Below are 17627 nucleotides of genomic sequence, written 5' to 3'. Positions count from 1 at the left end.
CTTAAAGAAAATTTCCATACCAATTTCGTGAGCAACTGTAAATGCAGCATGGAGGCCATCATCTTCAATGATTGCACAGCTGCGCTCAGGAGAACAGATGGTTCCGACATCTGCCATTCCCAAAGTATCACACGAATGATGTCCGCACAAATTCTGCAAGCAAAAAAACATAGAAATATATTAGATTGAAACTCTTAAAACAAGCAGGACTGTTAGATATTCAAATAATAACCACATGCTCAATTGACAATCAACAGCCGACTAATGGATTAAGACTTGAGGTAAAACTCCCAACAATTAAATATCAGAACATTAAAGCAGAGCATCATTAATGTAACATTTTTCAGGCAATAAGTGCATCACTGAAGTTGTAATTATATTTTGGGACTGTGTCTTTAAATTCAGGGTAAATGCAAGAGGTCATGTGACCTGAACTGATGTCTGTCTGACAGTACGTTTGAGTGGTTTGATTGTGAACGATTAAGGGAAGGCTGAGATTGTTTTCCTGGGGAAAAAAAGTACAAGGCTTTTACCCTTGGAGACAATGGCAGCAATCTATCAATGAGTAGGCTGTGAATCTTCCAAAATGCCAGAAACTCAGAAGGGTGTCATTCGTTTTGGGTTGTACACAGTTATATTGTAAACTTCTAAAATTAAAGGGAGTTGGGATCAGGAAAGCTGATTAGAATTTCCCTGCAAAATTAACAATGTTTCATGAAGCCACAGGAAAGACGGCAGTGAAGCAATTTTTACAATTGGGTTACAGGCTTCTCTACAAGTCAATGAACATCACAGACAGGTTCTATGTGGTCAGCAGAGAGAAAAAGCTTTGCAAGAGGAAGATGCCCTCTAGCCAAAGATCCTTGTGGATTCATTTTGGTGTGGCCAGGGTAGGAAGAATCATCAGAACAGGATTTACACTGGGGGTGGATTTAAAACACACATCAAAACTGAGAAAAATGCCAGAAGATGATCAATCAAAATAACTAGCTGGGAAGTTGAGAATATGGAACTTATTGAAAGGTGGGAACAATGATGTAATTCCATGAAGCGTGCAATATGGGATATGTATTACAGTTAGCTCTCTACAGTTAGCTACAAAAAGATAATAGCGTTTAGTCAATACGTTTTCAGTAATTTTGTTACTGTAAAGGTTTCAAAGTATGAAATCTTGCCATGTCATTTCGTTCAGCTGGAAGTAAGTAATACTTTTCAGGTTATCAGCCAATGTGGAGAACATAACCAGATAAAGCGATTAACACTCATTTTGAACATCTAGATTTGGACATGGCTTTAGTTACATAATGAATGCAGGTGACAAAGGAACAGTGATCCAAAAGCTTGTGGTTTCAAATAAACCTGTTGGACTATAACCTGTTGTCGTGTGACTTCTGACCTTGTTCACCCCAGTCCAACCCTGGCACCACCACATCAAGGATATTCCAAAGCAATTTTCAACCAATAAGGTATTTTTGAACTTTCGTCACCTTATAATGCAGAAAACGTGGCAGTTATTGTGTTCGCAGAACACTCCCACAGACTGTAACATGAAAGTGACCAGTTGATCTATTTTTACTTATGTTAATTAAGAGTTAAATATTGTTCAGCAATTGTGTGTAACTCCTTTGCTCTTATACATAATGGCACCATGGGGTGGTTTTAGTTTTAATAAAGAGCGTAGGCAGAACCTCAGCTTAGTTTTTGATTTAGAAAAAGGCCCTTCCATCTGTGCAGAGCTGCCTCAGTAATGCAATGAAGGGTCAGTTTATATTGTTTGCGCTCAGGTCTCTAAATTGGGGCTTGATCTTAAAGTAGTTGAGCTACAGCCGTAAGAGCAAAAGAATGTTGGGGTTTTAGAGGAACACTTACCTTAGGATTGGACTTTTGTTTTTGTGGGGTTCTTACATATGTGTTCCCTTACCTGACAGTTTATACAGATTTGATGTTTTTGGTACAAGTGGACATTACTGAGTGATTTTGAGTCGCTTTAAATGCATTGTGGAGGCCAGCAACTTCTTTTGTCCTTCACATGCTTTCAGCTGATATCTTTGTTTGGATTAAAAGCTAAGGGCAGCACCCCACATGCCCACCCCCCACCTCACTTCACCCCCATATGGTTTCCTTCTGAGACACTGTACAAACTTATTAAGTTACAAAGCTTCAATGATTTATATGGTTTCAGCAAATCTCATATTCCATTGTTCAAGGATAGTCTGGAACAACAGTCACACAAAGCTCTTTAACCTGACTCATTTTTCAGTCTGCTATTCTTGTACTCCTGGGGCTGTGGTCTAGATAGATAAATCCAGGTAATTGTAGCTACTTGTACATTTCAGATTCCATGTAAGAAAATCGCAGCATTAAATAGTTGCCTTCCTTTATGACTATATTGCAAAGATGGTTTGCATTTTTAGGTTGTGCATTGGCCATGTTTCAAACATCATATAGTTGCTATTTTTAATACCTCTCCAGACAAGTATTTTCAGGTCTGGCAAACACAAATGTTCCCAATGAATTTTTTTTTGAAATTGAGAAGTTTGAGTTAACATTTATCTACAATCACCCCATCACCCTTTTGTTAATTTAATTTGGACCACGTAGTGTCACCTGACTGTTATGCAATGATCGTGCATGTGATTAGAATAAGATAAAGCATCAGTCTTAGCTCCAGTGCACATACAGTCTGAACTGAGCAGCCTGGTATGAAAAGAAACACTTGATAAAATCTTTAAGAGCGGCCGATGCACACAGAACTGTATCCAGCACAGCGCTGTGTCTTTAGTGTGAAGTGTATGAGTATATAGAATAAATCAAAGAATGAAGGATTACAGAGCTAACCAGATATGGTCAGGAAGATTGTTTATCATAATCCCCTCCTATTTCCTGGAAACACAGAACGCTTTATCTACATTTCACATTTTGCTTCTGAGGATCCACAGTGAGATTCAAAGCTGCTCCACATTCTTAAATAAAGCACAAAACATCAGTTCAAAAACAAAACTAAAGCTGTGAGTTGGTATTCCTATAAAGAGCGATGTTTGACAAAACTTGGTGGGTCATGTTACTGAGCGATGAATCAGACCATCAGCTGACAGCTTCTTTTCCCAGCATTTGACACAGCACAACTTTTTCTAACAAATTCTCCGAACGTAAGTGTATGAAAATTCTGTGATTACATTAATGAAGATGTTAATCTATTTGGAATAAACACTTTCATTCTGAGAAAGAGTTACTGGATCAGAAATGTTCACTCTGATTTCTCTCCACACACGCTGCTAGACCTACTGTACTGTTTCAGCAATTTCTGTTTTTCTTTCTGATTTCCAGCATCACAATTCTTTCAGCTTATTTTTATCAAGCAAATATTTCACTGCCATGCATATTGTTTTGTAACAAGCTCTAAACTATGTCAATATGTATCCACTCATTTGTTTAACTTATTATATAAAGGTAAATAGACAGGATCATAGTGTATGTCACTGCCAGTGCAAAACAGAGAAGCAATAGCTAAGTGAATAGATCAACACTAGAATCCCTACATTGTGGAACCAGGCCATTCAGCCCATTCAGTCCACACCGACACTCCAAAGAGCATCCTATACAGGCCCATCCCACTACCCTTGCATTTCCTATGGCTAACCCACCTGGCCTGTACTTTCCTGGACACAATTTAGCATTGTTGTGGTTCTGCTCGCCGAGCTGGAAGTTTTTGCTGCAAACGTTTCGTTCCCTGGCTAGGGAACATCATCAGTGCAGGGAACGAAACGTTTGCAGCAAAAACTTCCAGCTCGGCGAGCAGAACCACAACAACGGATACCCGAGCTACAAATCTTCAATCAGATTTTAAACAATTTAGCATAGTTAATCCACCTAAACTTCACAAATTTGGACCTTGGGAGGAAACTGGAGCAACCGGAAGAAACGCTCCCAGACACAGGAGAATGTGCAAACTCCACACAGACAGTTGCCTGAGGATGGAGTCAAACCCAGGTCCCTGTGAGGCAGCAGTGCTAACCACTGAGCCACTATGTCAAGATGTTGGTTGCTCGTAAATAATCTGTTTCACCCTTAGAGAAAATGCTTTCAGCCCTAACTTATCGAGCTGGGGTTCTTCTCTGTTCTGTGGATGGTGATGAATATTTTCTGCTCGCCAAAAGGAGCAGTACCCGCAATCTATGCAAACTGGCCATTAGTGGCGCTCTAAAAAAAGAGGAGGAGGGAGTTAAACAGCACTGCAGAGGCATAAAAATAATAATTATATAAAAAGCAAACAAGCTAAAGGAAAGAGGCAATGAGCTGTGTTTTCACACAGGCCCCTGGCATTAGTTCACAGCTTCTAGAGTCAGGTGCTTTTGCTGGTTAGTGTTTGCATTGCTGCCTCCATTTAAAGGTTGTGGGTATCACAGCGGAGAAAGATTTTATCTCTCACATGTGCGCGAGCACACACACACACACACACACAACAGGCTCCCTGTTTATTATTTACCCAGTAGTATGACCCAAAAAAAAACATGTACAATATTAGTCACAGTTTTGTTCCGGTGTGGGATTTGGTAGTTACCTTGTCAACAGTGAGCTTTCCCTAAATAAGTTCTTCTATTCATAGTACGATTATTGATAAACACAACTCTCTAACCACTCTCCATCACCAGTTCCCTCCATCAGTGACCTCACTGTACACTGAACGGTTTGACCTGCTCTTCTCACTTCTGATTCAATCCCTTCTATCTCCGCCTCCTTTCTCCAAAAGAGAGTTACTATGAAACCCAAGAATTTACAATTCATTTTCTTAAAGGTTCCAAAAATAAAATATCATATGATGGGAAGGCAGATGTGTAATTAAGGGTTATTTTTCCTTGTAATATAAAATAAGACATGGATAGGCTTCTTCAATGAATAGCATATTATCTTCTGATGAAAGGCCATGCAAGATACTTTGTTGTACTTGTAAACATCTTCGAGTAAAAAGTGAGGTCTGCAGATGCTGGAGATCAGAGCTGAAAATTTGTTGCTGGTTAAAGCGCAGCAGGTCAGGCAGCATCCAAGGAACAGGAAATTCGACGTTTCGGGCAAAATTTCAGATTTGTTGTAAGTACAGGTTTTCGGATTTTGCCGAAACGTCGAATTTCCTGTTACTTGGATGCTGCCTGACCTGCTGCGCTTTAACCAGCAACACATTTTACCTCTGTACTTGTAAACAGAGGAATATGCCACAAGGTAATTACACCTGATAAATGAAAAATAAATTATGTAAAAGTAATAGAATTGTGGGTTACTGAATTGTCAGCAGTTAGGACCATGGCACAAGCCAGGAATCTAGTAGTCTTTCAATCATGTTCAACCTATGATCAATTTGGCTAGAAACAGCTTTAACAATAAAAAAACATATTGCATTTGTATTGCACTTGCAAAACCATCGCATGCCTCATAGTGCTTTACGGCCAATGAAGTACCTTTATGTAAAAGTGAAACAATCATTGCAATGTAGGAAACACAGCAGGCAATTTTGCACACAGCAATCTCTGACAAATAACAAGGTGATGTGGATCAACAATGTTGATTGAGGGATAACTATCAACCAGGACACGAGAGGTAATTCCCTGCTTTTCCTTGAGAAAGTACCAAGGGAGCATTTACCCAAGATGAAAGATGGGGCTTAGTCTGTCAGAATGAAGACACTTCTTCGGTAGTATACTAGACAGCCAGCCTTGATTTTTGCATTCAACCTCTGGAGTAGGACTTGAACCTGGAACCTTCAGATGCAGTCTGAACTTGTGCTAATAGTAACTGGGATATTATATGCTAGCTTGATATTATATCCAAGCTTGCACAGCGTATTATTGTAGATGGCATCGAAACATATCCCATTCTGACTCCACTCAATATCCACTCCTGCCTTTCTAACAGGAGTGACAAAACAGTGATCAGAGACAGATTCTCTCGATAACCTTCCTCCACCAGAATACAGACACAAGCCTTTACCTCTAACATTCTTGAGATCATCTATGTATTACTGATTAGAAATCAAGCCTGAGATCTTCCTATTCTGTACAGGTGAATACTTTTATTCGTAAAGCATTACAGAGTATTTTCTCCATGCAATGTTCACCAAATCCATTCAAATTTCTAAGGTCCAAATTGGAGAAGTAACTGCTTCGCTTACACACATTCACTTTCATCAGTTACTAAATTTGAATCATTTTGGGGAGTTGTCAATGTGACAGACTTTGGTTCAGTTTTTATATATTTCCTGTATTGAATTCTTCATGTCTCTCTTTGTAAACTACTGTGGTTTCGAAAGAAATATTCCTGAAGGAGTAGTTGCTGATTGTGGAAACATGCCTCCTCACCTGTGCATTTATAAGTATTTTTAATTAACCTGTGCATTGACACAGCTCCGGAGTAAGTGAGACTTGAACTCAGACCTTCTGATCCACTGCAATGAAAGAGCCTGTATTGCGCAATTATAGATGTTGCCAAATTTGCTTTATATGATCAGATGAGATGCAATACTAATCAATGTTTGGAATTACAGTTATTGTGCATAGTTGGGACTTCAAGAAGCTGAATTTCAAGCATTGGAATTTTAAAAGCTCTGTGCATGATCAATGCCAGTCCTTTTCTTAAAAATGAAGGAATTTACTGTGCAAGACAATCCAAGATGGAAATTAAAAAGAATTGAGGTAAATGTATCAAAAAACATCTCATTTATTTTATATCCACAATCATGCTCAAATGCAACTGAAAGTTCTTTTTCTCCATTACTAGATTATAATGGGTGGCACAGTGGTTAGCACTGCTGCCTCACACCGCCAGAGACCCAGGTTCAATTCCTGCCTTGGGCAACTGTCTGTGTGTAGTTTGCACATTCTCCCTCTGTCTGTGTGGGTTTCCTCCCACAGTCTGAAAATGTGCAGGTTAGATGAATTGGCCATGCTGAATTACCTGTGGTGTTAGGTGTAGGGGAATGGGACTGGGTGGGTTGCTCTTCGGAGGGTCAGTGTGGACTTGTTGAGCTGAAGGACCTGTTTCCACACTGTAAGTAATCTAATCTTGCCCTTTTTTTTCATTCTTTCTATCTGGAAGTGTTATCACACATAGTGAATTTTTTTTCCCCCATCACCAATGACTTTATTTTGTCTTTAACTCCTAACTACCCATGTAGCCAATTAGAGGTTTACATGCAAAGCCCATGATGAGCAATGTAAACCATCAAAAGTGAGGTAGAGCAGGAAAGGGCTACATTAAAATGAAGTTAGAGAGAAGATAAAGCATTTTTAGATAAAATTAGAACCTAATGCATGCACAGCTCCATCTCATATATATCAGCTACACCCCATCAGGACTCCCACATGACAGGTGGAAATAATAACCAAGATACCAAGAAGGAGCTGCCAAAAAGCCTCATGACATTTACTGTCTAGGTTCACAAATGAAGAACTGCAACTTGAACAGATTACTGGGGCAGGCCTGGTACCTATCACCTATACTTCAACATGTTTTGAGCTTCAGAGCAGGTAGGGAAACATTTACAGTGTTTTACTGTATGCCACTTTTACCAGTTTCTTCTCCTGAAAATGCTGTCAAATGGAACATCGTCAATCAGTCAGATACATAAGGCAGTCAAGTACATTGCAGGTGACACTAATGAGTCATGAGACATCTGTTGGCCATAGTCTGACCTGTATAAGAGGATATTATACTCATTATAGCAATACATAAGATGTCAATATGGTTTAGTATTGTTAGTGGTGTTTGCTGCTAAGTTCATTACATTCTGATGGTGGGATCTTCAGGATTGGAAGCCGATTTTAAACACTCCCTGTTAGTTTGTGTAATGGGTCACATTGGAATGAAATCCTACATTTTTGGTTATTATATAACATCTTCATTATTAAGAGTCACTGCTTTGCCAAGGTTAAAACAAACCTTATATAATAGAAATGTTTCAGCTTTACTCAGTATGACAATGACTGATGTTTTGAAAGCCTTAAGATAATGCCATTGCCAGGCATTTCTGCTCATCCCCCGACACACACTTGACCTGTTATACAGACTCCTTTAAAGATCTATTTTTTTTTTCAGTTTTATCGCCTCCTTTCCTGACTCTGGGTTGAATGTACTCTTCCATTGGAGTGATTAATCTTCAGGTAGCTCACCAGTCTTAACAATGAATGACAGCATGTTATTGAACTGTGGAGGCTGTAACAAGCGAACTCAATTAGTCTTTCACTGACCTCGGTATGGGCAGATATTTGAGTGGTGGGGTGGAGGTAGGAGATGTGGATTGGGATTATTAGATTGAGATTGGGAAGAAGAACTCTACTTTCTTACATACTATGGATCAGAGGCACTCATGACATTTGCAGTGCCATTATTGCTACATGGCTGAAATCATAGAATCACTACAATGAAGAAGCAGGTCATTCGACCCATCGAGTCCACGCTGACATTACAAAGAGCATCCCACCCACCCCCATTCTATCCATGCAACCCTGCATTTCCCATGGACACTATGAGTAATTTAGCATGGCCAATCCGACAAAACTGTGCATCTTTGGATTGTGGGAGGAAACCTATGCAGACACAGGGAAAATGTGCAAACTCCATTTAGACAGTGACCTGAGGCCTGGAATCAAACCTGGGTTCCTGGCTCTTGAGGCAGTAGTGCTCACCACTGAGCCACCCAATATCATGCAGTATAAGAGTTATGTCAATAATTTTTAAGTTCTGACAAAAAAAAGTTAGAACACTCAACGAATCTTAATTTCAATACTTACTGTAGGAAGGAAAAGAGCAGAAAGGACTGCTGTAGCTGAAGGAAGCAAGGAGGTTCACACGAATTAGTTACACAGAAAAGCAAATAGGGACTGCTTTTTATTCATGCACAGGATGTGGCTGGCTTGAGGCAGGTGGGAGTCAACTGCATTGCTGCACTGGGTCTGCAGGCAATTGTAGGCCAGATGGTTTCCTTCTCTTAAGGACATTAGTGAACCAAATGTGTTTTGCCCCAACAATAGGCAATGGTCACCACTAGATTCTTAATTCCAGAAATTATTGAATTAAAATGCCACCGTCTACCATGGCAGAATTTGAATTTAGGTCTCCAGAACACTATTTGGGTCTCTAGATTAGTAGTCCAGCAATATCACAACTAGGCTATTGCTTCCCCACATAATAGCTGCAAGTGAAGTTGTATCCAAGAAGTGATAGCATGATTTCCTATCAGGTGACTAGGTGTGTTGTGTATCCTGTCTGTTTCAGCTGACCTGGAAAAATGTCCCAATTCACATTTTCAAGTCTTCATATACTTGGTCCTTTTAAGAGCTAATCATTTCTTTCTCTCTGTGTTCTTCTCAACATTTGCTCAGATGAAGAGTAAGCATGTGAAAATACTACGGCTATTCAAAATTGGAGCTTTTCTCCAGTTCGAGCAGTTAAAGACTACTTCAAACTATTACAGAGGCTAATGAGTGTAGCTAGGCTTGAATAAGCATCTATTCATTGGCTGACATGCTTCAAAAAGGTCCCAATCTTGACTGCTGCTCTCTGGTAAAACAATCAATCTTATGCAGATGTGATATCATACATCAGCCCTGTGGTCAGGTCTTTCATTCATTCTCTGCTGAATTTCACTTTGAAGGACAGTTTGGTCAGTGGTGGCCACTGGAACAAGATAGGAGGTAGGTCTCAAGTCCACCTCAGATAGAGCACAAATTTAAGCAACACTGTTGATGGTGTTCTGAACCATACTCTAGCATAATATCTAGACAGGTGTGAGGACTGCAGATGCTGGAGATTAGAGTTGAGAGTGTGGTGCTGGAAAAGCACAGCAGGTCAGGCAGTGTCTGAGGAGCAGGAGAATCGATGTTTCGGGCCAAAGCCTGACCTGCTGTGCTTTTCCAGCACCACACTCTAGCATAATATCTCACCAACTGAGGTCATCAGCTTGTGGTAAATCTTATTCAAGTTCATAATTGGGTTAAATGCACAAAACCTGAAAAGGAAAACCTCGTAATGCCACTTTTTGATGACTAGTGCCCAACAACTTATAGTGAAAAGGGGTAATGATTTAGAGGAGTTATTACTAAATTATTAATCCAGTCGACTCAAGTAATGCTGTGGTGATCTGGGTTCAACTCCTGCCATTAAGGGTGGCATGGTGGCTCAGTGGTTAGCAGTGCTGCCTCACAGCACCAGGGTCCCAGGTTCAATTCCAGCACCAGGGTCCCAGGTTCAATTCCAGCCTTGGGCAACTGTCTGTGTGGAGTTTGCACATTCTCCCTGTGTCTGCGTGAGTTTCCTCCGCGTGCTCCAGTTTCCTCCCACAGTCCAAATATATGCAGGTCAGGTGAATTGGTCATGCCAAATTGCCCATAGTGTTAGGTGCATTAGGGAAATGGGTCTGGGTTGGTTACTTTTCGGAGGATCGGTGTGGACTGGTTGGGCCAAAGAGCCTGTTTCCACACTGTAGGGAATCTAATCTAAAATGGTAGATGGCGGGATTTGAATCTGAAATTAAGAGTGTAATGATGACCACACAACTATTGTGGATTGTTGGAAGAGCCCATCTGGTTCACTAATGTCCTTTAGGGAAGGAAACTGCCATCCTTACCTGGTCTGGTAAAAATGAGAATCCAGACTCACCACAATGTGGTTGACTCTTAACTGCCCTCTGGGCAATTAGGGCTGGGCACCAAATGCTAGCCGAGCCAGCGATGCCCTCATCCCATGACTGAATAAAAAACAATACACACCAAGCTCAGTGTGTTAGCTGTCCACCGCCACTCAACAGCCGGGAACATACATTTCCCTGGCCCCATTGCGATTGGAAAAAAGGCACCAACAGCATTGCCCATAACCAGGAACACTGGCAAGAATGAAAGAAACAAAAACAAAACCCTGACTCTTCAGGTCAGACTTTTTCCAGATCTGTACAACTGTACGTGAACACCTGTTGGTTCAGCTGATTCTGAAAACCAATTACCTCCTTGAGGATGGAAAGCTGCTGCATTTCGGTGGTGTGAGAAACCCAGTCACCAAAGCATAAGTAACAAGAATAAAGGAGGGACAAATACCAGAAATATAAGGTAATCTTAAACATAACGCCCCGTGCATTGAAACTATTTAAGTAGGCATCTAAAAGCCAGTTAAAACTAAACGGTCGAGCTCGGGTTAGCTGACGTTAACATTGTTTGTATAAAGGGGAATGGCAAGGCAAAGACAATTCCTGGATACGTAGCAATGAGCTGAAAAAGGGGGCAAAACCCGTGTCAAAATAATTGGGTTTGGACTAACTCCCCCACCCCCACGCCATTCTTGTCTAATCGCTATGCCTTGAGCTAGTGAAACTTTCTCTTCAAATCTAAAATTAGATTCCACATTTTTTCTGCAGTTGTATGGCTACAGGAGCGAATCTAAAGAGGGAAGTTTGTGTTCGTAACTGTTCCTCCCGGCATCGAACTTGCAATTGAACTTGAACTTGATTTCCAGCATCCACAGTTCTTACGGGTTTGATAAAACTTGCAAACTCCAGCTTCTGAAGTTCCCACGAATGAAAAAAAAACAGTGCTGACCGGAGACTGATCCAAAGATTCTGGAATTAGCACAAGGATATCTTAAAGTGGCACTGCCTCTTTAGGTGTAAACATAAATGTTGGGCAAACCTATTTTCATGTTCACAGGACGACACATTTTAATTTTCGCAATATTATACATTCAACAGGCGTCACGTGTCTGTGAACAAATACTCAACCAAATTTGGCAGACAATTTTTTTTCTGGAGGCTGAGATTTAGAGAGCAAGCCACAGAGTTGCATGTTGATAAACATTTAACTGGATGGTTATTGGTGAAGGCTGACTTTATCTTCACTCCTCCGGCAAAAGTAAGGGAAGCGGATCCACCACAGGAAGCCTGAACAGTTCCAAAATCGCGAACTAGATCTGACTACCCTCCCCAGTCAGGAGCACACTGCTAGCTGCCGCCAACCTTCTGAATCAACCACAACATGACAATTCAGCAAAGAACACAACAATCAAAACGCAGTTTATACATTTTAGTAGATCTTTTCAAATTCATGGGGCAAGGAATTGGAAACATTGAGTTTCTCCCGGGAATCACCACTGCGTTTGACATGATGGTTTATAAAGCAAGACACGCATAGGCAGGGGCGAACACTGCTATTTGAGTTAAAGTTCATTGCTCCTGGCCATAACAGCGACGCTCAAACATACCAGTATCTACCTGCCTGTCCATTTAGCTAATCTTCATCCATCCATCCATCCATCCATCCATCCATCCATCTATCCATCCATATCTATCTATCTATCTATCTATCTATCTATCCACCCATCTATCCATCTCGCTGTCCATCTATCTCATCGATCTATGTATTTGTTTATCTATCTCATCTTTATATCTATCTATCCATTGACCTTGAAGTCTTTCTGTCCCTGAGTGTTTATCTATCTGTGTGTCTGTCTGTCTATCTATGTGTGTGTGTGTCTGTCTCTGTCTGTCTGTCTATCTCTGTGTGTGTGTCTGTCTGTCTATCTGTGTGTCTGTCTGTCCGTGCGTGTGTGTCTGTCTGCCTATCTGTGTGCGTGTCTGTCTCTGTCTGTCTGTCTGTGTGTGTGTGTGTGTGTTGAGCTGACTTACCTCCCGGGTGAACAGGATAGCAGCATCATAGTGCTCTTCATGGTCGGTGTCCCGCTGGTTCTGTTTGTGTTGCCACTTGCAGAAGTTCTGGAGGGTGCTCGCCGCGTTCTTGCTGATCGCCGGCCCTTGGTCGTTCTCGGTGAGGACGATGATCCTGACCACGGCCAGGCGGACCGGGTTCTCGATGCTGGCGTGCCCGAACAGCTTGGAGGCGATGGAGGCCAGGGTGAGCAGGTAGTGGCGGACCCTGTCGCCGTACTTGTGAGACATGGACTGGTCAGCCACCAGCAGCAGCTCGACATGCCGGAGCCGGGACACCGAGCGCCTGGAGCGGCCGGAGCTCCGGGGCTGGGGGCTCCGGGCAGGGGGCTGAGCCGGGGGGTTGCGGATCTCACAGCGGCCGAGCTCTGCGGACGGCCGCTCGAAGCTGAAACGGTCCCGGGTGAAGAAGTGCGGCGTCGGCGCCCGGTCCGCGGCGCCACCGAAAGGCAGCAGCCCGGCGCTCCCGGAGCCGGCGAAGAGCGGGCTGACGGTGTAACGGGAGCGGCCGACCGCGAAGAAGCCTCGCAGAGCTCCGCAGAGATCGAAGACGGCGAGCGACTCCGGCTCGGAGTTGACGGTGCCCCGGTACAAGCAGCGGGGGCTGGGCGCCTGGGCGAGCGGGGACAGTGCTGGGCTTCCCGGGGAGGGCGAAGCGAGCGCCTCGTCCCTCTCCAAATCCAGCAGGAACCTCTCGCCGTCCGCGTACACCAAGTAGCCGACCTTGCCATCCCCGGCGTAAATGCGATCGACCTTCTGCACCGGCCCCTTCCTCCTCCGCCAGCCCCGCTGCAGGGGAGAGAGCTGGAGTTGACCCGCCTCAGGTAGGTCAGGTTCCTGAACTGCAGAACAGTGCAGCACCGTCTGCAACAGGCTGCAGACAGCCAGGAAAATAAACAGCACCATGTTTACAGTGACAGGAGAGAGAAAAAAATAACAAAAAAAAAATCCAAACAAACCCACCAGGTTCCAAAATAACTTGTACAAAATAAAACCCAGCGTGCAAAACACACACACAGAGAAAAAAATAATGAAATGCAGCTCTGTCCAAAACTTCCAAACTCTGTATTGTCAGACGCGTCAAAATGTTTATTTTTCAGGGGGACAAAGTTCTTTTTTGTAAAGCACCCCCCCCCACTTTCCCTGTAGAGAAGATCTAAGATGTCAGGCGATGTAACAATGAATTTATAGCGAATTCTCAATCCGGCTCGGCTTGTAACAGATCCGTCACCGCCGCGTCTTAAACTCAGTGAGACCGCCCCTTCTCTCTCCCTGCTCACCCCCCCCCCCCCCCCCCCCACTCCATCATCCCACGGCAGTATCCTGGTATAAGTCACTCAATCATAGCGTCAGTGGGTGCATGGCGTCAAAATATTGGGAAATGAGTTCTCGGTCCACTGCTTTCTCCAGCGTGGGTTTACAATTGACAGCTCAGCCTGCCCCGTCATGAGTTGACCGTAAACCTCCAGGCTCTCTGGGATCCTCTCCAGGGCTGAATCCTCCTGGGATTGGGGCGGAAGGGACGAGGAGCCCCCGTGGGGGAGTAAGTGCTCTGCTCACTGTTTTCTCATCAGTCCTCAGAGTGGCTGCCCGCTGGCACTGTGCCGCTGAAAGTACAGTGTCACTTTAAAAGCTGCTCGATCCCGGGAGGCTGCAGTGAACTTCGTCAGCGCCACGGCCGTTCTGTAAGGCGGACAGTTCAAGAGTTCAATTCCCACACCGGCTGAGGTTACCATGAAGGATTCTCCTTCACAATCTCTCGCCTCAGGGTGTGGTCACTTTCAGGTTAAACCGCTAACAAGAGAGCAGCCGACAGGGGCTATGGTCACTGTATTTAATCCTGATGTATCCGAGAGACTGGCTGGAAAGCCCTCAATTTTGTTCTCCTTTCCCCTTTCCTGTGCTTGCGTGAGTAGGCATGAAGTGGAAGCTGGACTGGGATCGACAAAGACAGAAGTCACACGACATCAAATTATAGTCGAGAGTGCAGTGCTGGAAAAGCACAGCAGGTCAGGCAGCATCCGAGGAACAGGAGAATCGACGTTTGAAGCATAAACTCTTCATCAGGAAGATGCTGGAAGCGTCGACTCTCCTGCTCCTCGGATGCTGCCTGACCTGCTGTGCTTTTCCAGCAACACTCTCTCGACTCTGATCTCCAGCATCTACAGTCCTCACTGTCACCAGGTTATAGTCCAACAGGTTTATTTAAGATCACAAGCTTTTGTAGCTTCACCTGACTAAGGGGCAGCGCTATGAAAGCTTGTGATTTCAAATAAACCTATTGGGCTACAACTTACTGTCGTGTGACTTCTGACTGAGCTAGTTGGGGCGCTAGTTGGCACTGGCCTAACTGCCTCCAGATCACTGAATTAAAAGTAACACCTCATTGTAGATTCCTCAGAGCCTCTCGCTCCGTGATCCCGTTTGATGTACATTGAAGGGTTGCAGGGAATCCCATGTAACTCGATAATCTCCCCACCATCATCCCGCAGCAGTATCCTGGTCTAAGTCACTAAATCATGGCGTCACTGCGGGCACGGCGTCAAAATATTGGGCATTGAGTTCAGGGTCAATCTAAAAAATGACCACCTTGGTTACCAAGGGTTGTCAGCGCTGGTACAGCCGAGGAGTGCAGCGGAGAACCGGGCAATCATTTCCAATAGTGGTCCAAACTGCTCCCCCACCCCAAAGCCCACCTTACACACAAACACACACCTCTTTCTGCTCACTCCTCGGACAGTCACCTGAGATCACACCTTTTCTTCACATTCTGTAAGGAATGGAGAGTGAATCGTTCCAACTTTTTCAACAAATTAGTTTTTAAAATGTAAACAGTATTGTGTTTTTTTTACGGACAACACATGCGCATCTTTTCCTGTGTGATATTCAGGACTTTGTGTGTCGATGTGAGACAAGTGCGGGAGATATGTGTACAGAGCGGGCAAAGAAAGGTGGTAATCTCTGCGGCAGCGAGCAAGTGTTCTCGCTTACAACCTCTAGATTCATGTAGGGAGAGATAAAATAAAACACACATTAACTGAGGGTGACGTTTGTTTTGTGTACACCACTATCTTAATTAGGCAGTTAGAGTGGGACTTTAAATGCTAGGCTTGCCAGCGAAGCCCACATTCCGTGTAGAGTGAAATTGTAATAATCTGTGCAATATTTCAGATGTTATTAAATCAAAGCGTAATTTCCATGTCCTTACGCTTCCAGTAGGGAGCAGCCTCACAGACTGAAAGTGAAGGACACGGGTTAAATGTCGCTGGGTTAATATTGGGCAGTAAACTTTCTAGGCTCATTACATAGACAAAACAAAAAGCAGATATCTATCTATCTATCTATCTTATCTATCTATCTATCTATCTATCTATCTATCTGTCTGTCTATCTACCTATCTATCTATCTACCTGTCTGTCTGTCTGTATGTCTATCTATCTATCTAACTATCTATCTATCTATCTATCTGTCTATCTACCTGTCTGTCTGTCTGTGTGTCTATCTATCTATCTATCCATCTGTCTGTCTGTCTATCTATCTGTCTGTCTATCTATCTATCCGTCTGTCTGTCTATCTACCTGTCTGTCTGTCTGTCTATCTATCTGTCTGTCTATCTATCTATCCGTCTGTCTGTCTGTCTATCTATCTGTCTGTCTATCTATCCGTCTGTCTGTCTGTCTATCTACCTGTCTGTCTGTCTGTCTATCTGTCTGTCTATCTATCTATCCGTCTGTCTGTCTATCTGTTCGTGTATATGAAAATAAATGCACCAAATTCGCATATTTCTCTATACCAATTACGAAATAGTCGGATTTTGAGAAGAAATTTTGCGAGAACGCTATCAACCAAATTATCATTCGCGGATCATAATTCGAATAAATCTTTCCAGAGATCGATCATTGCTGAATACCTTCCCAAAACCACTGAAACAAAAAATGAATTAAATGGAGGGGGGTGGGATCTTCCTTTCTCTCTCCTCCAGGTGGGGGTGTCACTTTAAGTGTGTGACTCTGACTTTAAAACGGTTCCGTACACTGAAATAAAGTCTCGGAACGCCTTTGGCTGACGCAGTGTTTTCTGTGTGCCGTCTGGCAGCGGACGCTGGCGGGAGTTTGAAAGAGTCGAGCTGGATTAATAAAAGCGTCGAGCGAGTGCATGTACAGAGCGCCAATAATTGCCATCCCGAACAGTAGCGAGAGGATAAACCATCAATAAAGAAGTTTCCAACCCGCTGAACTGCACTTCAAACCGAAGGCGAAACCAAGACAATAGTCTTAATTCAAATCAAAACAGAAACAACTGGATAAAGTCAACAGGTCTAGCAGCATCTGGGGAGAGAGCGAACCCTATACTGGATTCGGAACATTAACTCCCTCCCATTCTCTCTTTACGGACTGAACCATAGAATCCCCACAGCGCAGACACAGGCCAATCGGTCCTTGCAATCCACCCCACCCTCCGAAGAACTGTCCAGCCTGACCCACCCCAAAAACCTGCATTTCCCCATGGCTAATCCACCTAGTCTGCACATCATGGGGCAATTTAACATGGCCAATCTACCTGACCTGTACATCTTCGGTCTGTCGGAGGAAACCAGAGCACCTCAAATGATCCACTCAAACACGGGGAGAATGCTCAAACTCCACACAGACAGCCGCCTGAGGCTGGAATCAAACCCAGGTCCCTAGCACAGTGAGGCAGCAGTGCTAACCACTGAGCCACTATGACATGGCACCAATGCTGCCAGACCTGCTGAGTTTCTCCAGCATTTTCTGTTTTTGATTCAGATTTCTAGTATTTGAAGTTCTTTGTGTTATTTTATCGCCTTAGCGCAAAAGTTGATCTTCGGAGTAAGTGATGGAGTGATTTAATTGTGAATGATCTGTGGGTGAAACAAGCCACTATACTCAACCAACCCAGATTCTTTCAT

At 43.3% G+C, this 17627-nt stretch overlaps 1 protein-coding gene across 1 annotated transcript in view; it reads right to left on the bottom strand.

Annotated features, from left to right (window-relative positions):
- LOC132821196 (A disintegrin and metalloproteinase with thrombospondin motifs 5) overlaps positions 1–13931 on the bottom strand; it is a 39971-nt gene extending 26040 nt beyond the window's left edge. Inside the window, exons 1-2 of the mRNA XM_060833838.1 lie at positions 12659–13931; positions 21–153 (exon numbers count right to left, since the gene is read on the bottom strand). Of these exons, the coding sequence (XP_060689821.1) occupies positions 21–153; positions 12659–13603 (1078 nt within the window). The 5' untranslated portion in view covers positions 13604–13931. The remainder of the gene's footprint in view (positions 1–20; positions 154–12658) is intronic.
- Between the last annotated feature and the right edge of the window lie 3696 nt (positions 13932–17627).

The sequence above is a fragment of the Hemiscyllium ocellatum genome, chromosome 12, assembly GCF_020745735.1.
Source record: "Hemiscyllium ocellatum isolate sHemOce1 chromosome 12, sHemOce1.pat.X.cur, whole genome shotgun sequence".
NCBI lineage: Eukaryota > Metazoa > Chordata > Chondrichthyes > Orectolobiformes > Hemiscylliidae > Hemiscyllium > Hemiscyllium ocellatum.
This window is presented reverse-complemented; position numbering and strand designations above follow the sequence as displayed.